The sequence below is a fragment of the Babylonia areolata genome, chromosome 7 (assembly GCF_041734735.1).
Source record: "Babylonia areolata isolate BAREFJ2019XMU chromosome 7, ASM4173473v1, whole genome shotgun sequence".
Taxonomy (NCBI): Eukaryota; Metazoa; Mollusca; class Gastropoda; order Neogastropoda; family Buccinidae; genus Babylonia; species Babylonia areolata.
The window spans coordinates 53,773,500-53,783,499 of NC_134882.1; the positions used below are offsets into that span (position 1 = coordinate 53,773,500).

Sequence of the window (10,000 nt, forward strand, 5' to 3'; positions counted from 1 at the left end):
GTCTTTCACACAACTATGTCAGTGTGTCTTTCACACAACTATGTCAATGTGTCTTTCACACAACTGTCATGGTGATTTTCTCACAGCTACATCATGAAGTCTTTCACACAGCTTTATCACGGCGTTTGTCACACAGCTGTGTCACGGTGTCTTTATCACAGTGTATGTTACAAAGATATATAACGGTGTCTTTCACACAAGCCATGTCATGGTGTCTTTCACACAGCTATGCCATGGTGTCTGTCACACAGCTAGATAATGGTGTCTTTCACACAAGCCATGTCATGGTGTCTCTCACACAAGCCATGTCATGGTGTCTTTCACACAATTATGTCATGGTAACTTCCACACAGCTGTCATGATGATTTTCTCAGAGGTACGTCATGGTGTGGTTCACACAACTATGTCATGTTATGGTTCACACAACTATGTCATGGTGTCTGTCACGCAGCTATGTCACGGTGTCTGTCACACAGCTATGTCACGGTGCCTTTCACACAGCTATGTCACGGTGTCTGTCACACAGCTATGTCACGGTGCCTGTCACACAGCTATGTCACGGTGTCTGTCACACAGCTATGTCACGGTGCCTTTCACACAGCTATGTCATGGTGCCTGTCACACAGCTATGTCATGGTGCCTGTCACACAGCTATGTCACGGTGCCTTTCACACAGCTATGTCATGGTGCCTTTCACACAGCTATGTCACGGTGTCTGTCACACAGCTATGTCACGGTGCCTGTCACACAGCTATGTCATGGTGCCTGTCACACAGCTATGTCATGGTGCCTGTTACACAGCTATGTCATGGTGCCTTTCACACAGCTATGTCATGGTGCCTTTCACACAGCTATGTCACGGTGTCTTTCACACAGCTATGTCACGGTGCCTGTCACACAGCTATGTCATGGTGCCTGTCACACAGCTATGTCATGGTGCCTGTTACACAGCTATGTCATGGTGCCTGTCACACAGCTGTGTAAGAAAGAAAAGATCTGAGCACATCACTCCTCTTTTGCAACATCTCCACTGGCTCCCTGTCTCACACCGAATAAAGTACAAGATCAGCACTCTATGTTATAGATGCATTCACAAAACTGCCCCTTCCTATCTCTGCGGCTGCCTTCACCTCTACACTCCATCTCGCTCACTACGATCGGCCTCGGATCCACTCTGTTTGCGCATACCCAGATTCAAACACTCGACTGTTGGCCGCCGTTCTTTCTCTGTTTCTGGACCTTGCGATTGGAATGAACTTCCTTTTTCGCTTCGTCAAGTCTCCACACTCAGCTCTTTCAAGTCTGGCCTTAAAACCCACCTCTTCCCAAAATAGCCTCCCTTGCCTGCCCTTCCTTGTCTTTAGTTTCTACAGTATTAAAGTTATGCATGCGTGTGAATGACTGGTGCGAAAGCGCTTTGATTTGTCTCTGCACAAGATCCAGCGCTATATAAATACCACTATTATTATTATTATTAATGGTGTCTTTCAGACAGCTATGTCATGGTGTCTTTCACACAGCTATGTCACGGTGCCTGTCACACAGCTATGTCATGCTGTCTGTCACACAGCTATGTCACGGTGTCTTTCACACAGCTATGTCACGCTGTCTGTCACACAGCTATGTCATGCTGTCTGTCACACAGCTATGTCACGGTGCCTGTCACACAGCTGCTATGTCACGCTGTCTGTCACAGTTATGTCCGAGAGCTGCTGTCCAGTCTGGCGGCCCTGAAGCTGATCCAGTTAGAGGAAGGGGGTGGGGCCAGTGACGACCACTCCCGTTACCTCTTCTTCCTCCCTGCCCACCACCGCCACACCTTTCGCAAAACCGCCGCCTGGACCACCCTTGTCTCCATAGCCAGGTCCAGGTTTCCCCGCCTCCGCTCGCTCCTTCACCTGGATTCTCCGGATCAAGGTATTCTGTTGTTATAGGGTCACATGCAGCATGATTTAGCGCATGTCTAGAGAACCCATGGTAAGAAAAAGGATTGTCCTTGAAAAAAAATCCTCTCAAATGCACATGTGTGTGTGTCAGTGTGTTAGAATGTTAGAGTGTTAGTGGGGGGGGGGGTGATTGAATGACACAGGAAACGAATGATGATCGGCTAAATGCAGCTGTCAGTCAGCTCTTCCCAGGTTGGCAGCCTGTTGTGCAAATGACTCCATGCTGGTGACGGCGCCTGATGGGTAAAGGGTGGAGATTTTTGCGATCTCACAAATCAACATATGTGCAGACCTGCTTGTGCCTGAACCCCCTTCGTGTGTATACACAAGCAGAATATCAAATACACACGTTAAAGATCCTGCGATCCATGTCAGTGTTCGGAGGGTTATGGAAACAAGCACATACCCAGTATGCAAACCCCCGAAAACATAGTATGGCTGCCTATATGGCGGGGTAAAAACCGTCACACACGTAAAAACCCACTCGTGTACATATGAGTGAACATGGGAGTTGCAGCCCCAAAACGAAGCCTCTTTAATGAAATTTCTGTCGTGCCATAGCTTGGTAATTTATGCCCCAACCTTCGGAATTAGTATGAACCAAGAAGATATCACTTGACGCTGAATTTACCCGAGCTTGTGACTCAACCCATGGTAGGCCATGTTGAAGAGGTCGTCCCTCCTCTTATCACTCAATCACTGATAAAACAATAACGCTAGAATTTAAAGACCATTGACTGACTCCAAATTTGCCCCAGGCAGTCTCGAAAAGAAGACAGCTCTTCGCCTGCAGAAGCTCAGCAAAGGATGGGCGATCTGGGTCTCCTGGTCTCTAAGCTCAAGATGTCAAGTATGTAGCAGGTCCCAAAACAGCTAGCATACCACACCATATGACACCACACCATATGATACCATACCATACCATACTATACCACAACATACCATACAACACAATACAATACACTGCAAACTAGTCTCTTGCAAGCGCACTGGGTTTACAGGGGGGGGAATGCAGAGTATGCTTCGGTAGCGAAGTACAGCGCAGTATTGTAGCTGTGGCTTACTTTGGAGAGGGATGGTCATTGACACGTGTGGCAAATGTAGGGAATGAAACCTCCAGTCCACAGAGTCTGCATGGTCCATCTCCGCCTATTAAGACGTACACAGACCTTTTCCTTTTTATTTGTTATGATTGGTATGGGGGATGTTTTCTGTGTATTTTGTATTTGATTTATTACATATGGAGGTACTGTGGCAGATTCGGTTAGGCATCGGACTTCTGATTCGGTGATTACCAGTGATCAGGGTTCCAGGCCCTGTTTGGGGATGGTGGTGTGTCCTTGGCAAGGGCACTTCACTCTCATTTTCCCCACTCCACTTAGATGTGATTGGGGAAGGTTAAAAAGGTGGCTCAAAAACACTGACATGAAATACGTGATCATTAACATGCGCACACATGAAAGGGGTTCAGGCACAGGCAGGTCTGCATGTCTGTCGAGTGAGAGATCGGAAAAATATCCACCCTTATAACCCACCAGGCGTTGATATTGGAATTGAACCCAGGGCCCCTAGAATCCACCTCTGTAACCACTCGACTGTTGCACCCGTCCACGAAAGCAGTGTCTTGTATGCTGATGATTGGTGTTTGCAGGTCTCGCATACGACGACGAGTTTTTCTGTGGACTGGACATTTTAGATGACTTCACCAAGGACTACATAGCAGAAGCCATCCTCAAAACCCCCGGACTGAAGGAGAAGATGGGTGAGCATTGCTGGAGCAACACACATTCTGCCGTCTGTCCTTTCCTGTGTACCACTTCTGAGAAGAGAAGTCGACTGTACCCTGTGCTAAAGAATGGAAAGTTTTACGTATATCTGTCACAGGCTTGATTGTGGTAACCTTTTTTTTCTAATATGAGCATGTATTTATTATTAGTCTTTAATTAACATAATGAAATGTTGACTTTGATAGTATACACCAGGGTCATGTAATACGTCTTCTCACAGTACCATAATGTTGCCCAGTCATAACTTTGTGGTACAAGAAAATCCCGACACTATAAGACGACAGTCAAATTGGGACAAACCCTCCCGTCTCAACAATAGCAAGACATGGACGTCCCTCAAGGAAGCATGATACCCCCCACACTGTTTGATATAATGTGACATTGACAAGTTACAACTAAAAGGAATGCACGCAGGCAGTGTACGCCGATGACATTGCCATGTATGTAGCCACAGAGCTACGTCCGCCCCTGCCCTGGCTGCTGGCGTTCTATGCCCCACTTGCAACCACATGTGCGCTCCAGGCTTTGGGTTCCGGAGCCACATGCGTGTCCTCCGATGATGTTTGTTGCTGATGGCACAACGCATCGTCATCACTGTCTCCCTAGAGACAACCATGAACATGATATGAGGCCCTAAAGTAGCCGACATGATGATGGTGTGTTGTGTGCGGCAGTGCACGACTGTCAGTGAGGACCACTGCAGCTGTCTCCTTGCTGTACGTGCTGTGTGCAGAAAGCGGACTGCGGGCCCTGGAGATCGGCTGTGGGCCGGGCATCGTGTCGTGCCACCTGGCGGCGCAGTTCCCCAATTCCCACTTCTTGCTGACAGACGTGTCGCCGGAAGGAGCGGAGCACGCCAGACGCACCATCCAGAGACTGGGGCTGACCAACGTCAGTGTGGAGGTCATGGACATCTACCACATCCCCCCGGACTGGGCGGACCGCTATGACTGGATCTTCGCCTTGGACGTCATCCACGACCTCCCCTACCCCCTGAAGGCTCTGCAGGAGGTCCGCAGAATGCTGAAGCCTGGAGGCCAGTTCTCCATGGTGGACATCTTCATGTCCTCCAACCTGTCAGAGAACGTGGGGAACCCTGTAGCCGCTTCCCTCTACGCAATAAGCACTTTCATGTGCATCCCCGAAAGCTACCAGAAGGTTGACTCCCACGCTCTGGGCGCCTGTTGGGGAGAGCAGCAGGCTTTGAGGCTGGTGAAGGAGGCGGGGATGGAGGTGCTGGACATGACTGACACCATGCCCGACAGCCCGGGGGTGATGGCACTCTGCATGTGTCAGAAACCAGCTTAGTCCTGACAGGGGCAATCCACGGCTCCAGGGCAAGGCACACAGGGAAACTCTCCACGTTTGTTCTGGACCTTAGCTGTATCAGTACATGATATTCAGGGCGTAAACAGAACTTCCATGATTTCTTCTTCTTCTTCTTCTTCTTCTTCTTCTTCTTCTCTTTGAAGAGTCCTCTGGGCGCCACACACTGTTCACCAGATTTCTCCAGGTCTATCATTTGTTTGCCTGACTAACTAAACACCTGTAAACAGATTGTGACAGACTTCGTTATAAATGATTTTTATGACCGTCATATAATCAGATTCTAGCCCGGATAATCGGGATGGCAGTTGCCTCCTCTGCTGTTCTGATGGTCATGGTCAGATTGGACTGACTACCACACATAAAATGGGCAAAGCTAAATTTAGAAGCACACAGTGAAAAATGTTGTTGTTGTTTTAATAACAGATGTTCGCAACGATGGTAGGATTTCTGAGCTACGAAAATGCATGTGATAAAAGGTGATTTGTTTGCATTCTCTAAGTTGTATTTAAGCAATAAGAGATTGCATTGGAAAAAGAAGTATTGTCACGATGAAGAGACCAGTCAGAACACAAAGGCATTGGGAATGACTGGAAGAGTGAAGAAAACATCAACAACATACTATAAGGTTTTACTACAAATAGTAAAACTACTTGAAATAAACCTTTCGTGAGTTAGGAAAGAAATTATTGACATTTCAATTGAATAGAAAACGGCTTTGACATAAGCTAAAATCGTTTTGGTTTTGAATCTGTCTAATGTCTGTATAAATGAAATGTACTACAGTAATTATTGTACTGAAAAATGTATGATGCACTTACCTGAATGACATGGATAACATATTTTTCCTTTGGATAACGTAATTGCTACTCGTTACAATGCTATATATATGAATCATGTATGTGCCATAAAAGTAACGCCATTAACAATGTGGAAGAAAAAGCAAAGTAAACAGAACTTTCAAAAGTTATTGAATTGTGCGTTGCTTTCAATGTCATACTGCACACAACAATACATATGTAAGAATTGAATGTATGCATGTCTTCTTCTACTTCTTCTTCTTCTTCTTCTTCCTCGTCGTCGTTGTTGTCGTCGATGTCGTCATTGTTTCATCTTACTTCATTTTATTTTTTCACTTGTGTGTCGTTAAATGGGCAGAATTGTTAAAAGGCCTTCACTGTACCTAATTATTTAACCATGCATTAGAGATTCAATCAACCAATCAATCTTCTTCTCCTCCCTCGGCTCTATAAAGTGTCACTGGGGCGCCGCACAAAATAACTAGTCACCTGATTCCTCCACGTCTGTCGGCTGTATGTCAAAGCCTGTGTCTCTGCAAGTGGTTTTCTTGTCCATTCTGCAATGTTGTTATCCACAGTTGTTTTTGCTGTTGTTTTTGTTGTTGTTTTCTGTCTAACCCTCCGTCTCCCTCCTTCAACGGTTCCTTGGAGGATTGTTTTAGCAAGGGCATTGGATCTTGTCGCATCGCCATACCAGCAGATAATGGTTCCCAAGTAGGTGAACTGTTCAACTGTTTCCAGCTTCTGTCCCTGCACGCCATATCCCCCAGCTAAAGTAAGAAGTGTCTTGAGGTTTTTGCACCTTGAGCAATGGACTGGTGTGTGAATTGATTGTGTCTCACACTGGCAGAGGAACAGTTTTACAGTGTATGTAGATTATAGGACGACTATTTGAGAGCTCCTACTGTTTCTGGTGAGTGAACGGAAATGTTTTTGTTGTGCATTGTGTGCCGCTGTTGTGCAGCAGTCAGTGAGCGGCCTTACTGCCTTGCAAGTCACAGGGCTTCTGACAGTGTGAGTGAGTGACCCAGTGAAAACTTCCCATCCCAAATATATAGGTGTTTTTAGCACCAGAAAAAGATTAAGAGCTCGGAAATTTCCTCTTTTTTTTCAGGGTGGGGGGATGGGGGGGGAGTGGGGAGGGGGAAGAGAAAGAGAGTATATCAGTGGGTTTTCGTTGATCCGGACTTAAGCTGCATATAAAGTGATACAAGATGTTGTTTACATGGAATTGTGTGTGTGGGGGTGGGGTGGGGGGTGAAGACGGGTGGAGTTCTCGCTGGTATTCCAAGAGGTGAGTACTGGCAGTCGTTAGATGAGCGAAGTGGGTGTGTGTGTGTGGGGGGGGGGGGGTGAAGTCCTGGCTGATCGTTTGGAGTTCCAAGAGGAGAGACATGTCTGTCAGTGGAGTGAAAGAATTCCTGGCTGTTCTCCTGGCTGTTCTCCTGGCGACTGGAAGGTGAGTACTGCTGGAGACTAGCAGCTCCATGCGGTTTTTTTGACAGTTCGAAAATATCGGCATGACCAAAGAGCGAGTTGGAAGAGCGAGCTACTATTCCTATTGTTAGAGACTCTTGTATGAAAAAACACGAAACATAAATATATAAATAAATTCTAAAAGACTAGATTTCCGTCTGGTAAGCCACAGGTTCAACAGTGCACAAAGCAACCAGCCAGTCTCTGAAGGCGATTGTACACAGCGGAGCTGGACACCGTTAAAGTGACCCAACCTTTTGCAGCAAATGAAATGTTAACAGGGGGGCGGGGGGGGGGGGGTGAAACAGCAGAGCGGCTTCTTCTTCTTCTTCTGCGTTCACTCGTATGCACACGAGTGGGCTTTTACGTGTATGACCGTTTTTACCCCGCCATGTAGGCAGCCATACTCCGTTTTCGGGGGTGTGCATGCTGGGTATGTTCTTGTTTCCATAATCCACCGAACGCTGACATGGATTACAGGATCTTTAACGTGCGTATTTGGTCTTCTGCTTGCATATACACACGAAGGGGGTTCAGGCACTAAGCAGGTCTGCACATATGTTGACCTGGGAGATCGTAAAAATCTCCACCCTTTACCCACCAGGCGCCGTCACCGTGATTCGAACCCGGGACCCTCAGATTGACAGTCCAACGCTTTAACCACTCGGCTATTGCGCCCGTCGAGCAGAGCAGCAACTGATGGTGATGGTCGACCTTTATGACGTCTATCCCAGCAGGCACCAGGTCAGCGGCGGCAGAAGAGGTGATAGACCGCTGAGCCCCTGTGTCCCATGAACGGGGCGTGTCTGGTGTCCCCACGTGGGGAGACACGCGCACACTCCAGACATGCCCGCGCGTGTGATTCATACGCTCCTAAACATGCACACAAACGCGCGAATACACGTCTGCGCGCGCACGCGCTCTTACACACGTATGCACACTCACGAGCTCGTGCGGCACACGGACACGCACGCATATACATGTGCAAGCGTGTACCCTGATATTCACAAAGGTAAATACACGCACATAGACACTCGCACATAGAGAAAGAAGCGTGGTGTGTGTGTGTGTGTGTGTGTGTGTGTGTGTGTGTGTGTGTGTGTGTGTGTGTGTGTGTGTGTGTGTGTGTGTGTGTGATGCATTTTTAAGTCACTGGTTATTAGATTCGTTCAATTCTGTGGGTGATAGGAAGCTGTCCAAAAGACTAAACATATTCTGATTTTTAGGATGAATGAGATGGACAAAGCGAGACAAAAGGGTATAGGCAATAGGATGCCTTCAAAATTGAACAGTTTCCATTCTGAATCCGATGAAGAGTGCCTTGTGCATTAACTCAGATAAACAGAAAGAGACTGAAGGAGAGTGGTGTGGAGACGGGAACAGATATCAGTCAGTCGATTATTGAATATTAGCATTAAGGTAGGCGAAGCAGAATTTTTCTTGTAATAAGCATAAGGTCAATAGCCTGCAAAGAAAGTTATGAATTTTGTGTTGTTGTTTCTAACGACGTAACAATAAACTTTGGTAATTATAACATTAATTAATGCAAAAACACAGTATTAAATGAATTTAGGGAGATTGAAGTGATGATAAATCAGCGATGGTTGGGAAATCAAAATTGATCAAATAACGAAGCATGCATAAATTGGTAGTTGATATTATGATGTTGATAGTTTGCTTGGGTGGCATTGCAGTGGAAAAGTGATGGACAAATTCAGCTGTGAGTTAGCGCGATCTCTGCGGCCGGGATGACAGTAATTCTGCTCCTCCGTTCTTTGGAGGAAAATGTGTTGCCTGTCTTCCCTTTTGTATTGTTTGTGTTAAGCGTGTCGGTTAGATCATGGGAAGGGTTAGTGTAAGATGTGGGTGCAAGGAAGGGTTGGTTAGTGGGAATGAGAGTAGGGGGGGGGGGCCGTATAGAGGACGGGTCACAGTTGGGGAACGGTAGTTGTTGGGTATGATGAGGTGCTTAATCTCCATGGTTACATAGCCATCTGCACATCTATCTTCCCACTCAAAATGTTTCTCAAGGACTGAGGCGTCACTGCGTTCGGACAAATCCATATACGCTAGATGCCTGACAGCAGCATAACCCAACGCGCTTGTCAGGCCTTGAGTGCATGCTTATAACATTTGTGTACCTATCAGAGTGGATTTCTTTTTGCAGAATTTTGTTTTGCCAGAGGACAAATCTCCCGTTGCCGTGGGTTCTTCTTCAGTGCGCCAAACTCACTCCAAAACATGCCAATATATTGCAATTGTTATCGTCAAACTGAGCTCTTGTAAGTTCCCAAACAGGTGCAGAGAAGAAAGATTGTATCACAGATACCGAGTCATTTTAAAGAGTAATCCCAGAGCCGATATGAGCATGTTATCTGGAGTAGGTCTAAATGTTGCCAGCTTCAGTTGCGAACAATCTAATTTAGCTCGGTTTGGAAAATCGACTTATGATCTAAGTTTGATTCTAGGCTTCAAATCAATTCCAGTCATCAGAAACTTATTGGTGGTGAGAGCTATTTTCTCTTTGGTCATTCTTTCACTGTGATGTACGGGCAGACGAAGCATGCACTGGAAGACCAAACGTCGCAAGGGATGTAATTCAGTCTAACAAAAATAAATACGTAAGTAGTTTCCCTTTAACCTACCAAAAGGAAATTTACTCCAC

At 46.4% G+C, this 10,000-nt stretch overlaps 1 protein-coding gene across 2 annotated transcripts in view; it reads left to right on the plus strand.

Annotated features, from left to right (window-relative positions):
• LOC143284114 (S-adenosylmethionine-dependent methyltransferase Rv2258c-like) overlaps positions 1 to 6,029 on the plus strand; it is a 9,547-nt gene extending 3,518 nt beyond the window's left edge. For both annotated transcript variants that reach the window (XM_076590770.1, XM_076590769.1), the window contains exons 4-6: positions 1,697 to 1,917; positions 3,598 to 3,708; positions 4,467 to 6,029. In XM_076590770.1, coding sequence (XP_076446885.1) covers positions 1,697 to 1,917; positions 3,598 to 3,708; positions 4,467 to 5,041 — 907 coding nt within the window. In that variant the 3' untranslated portion in view covers positions 5,042 to 6,029. The remainder of the gene's footprint in view (positions 1 to 1,696; positions 1,918 to 3,597; positions 3,709 to 4,466) is intronic.
• Positions 6,030 to 10,000: the final 3,971 nt, after the last annotated feature.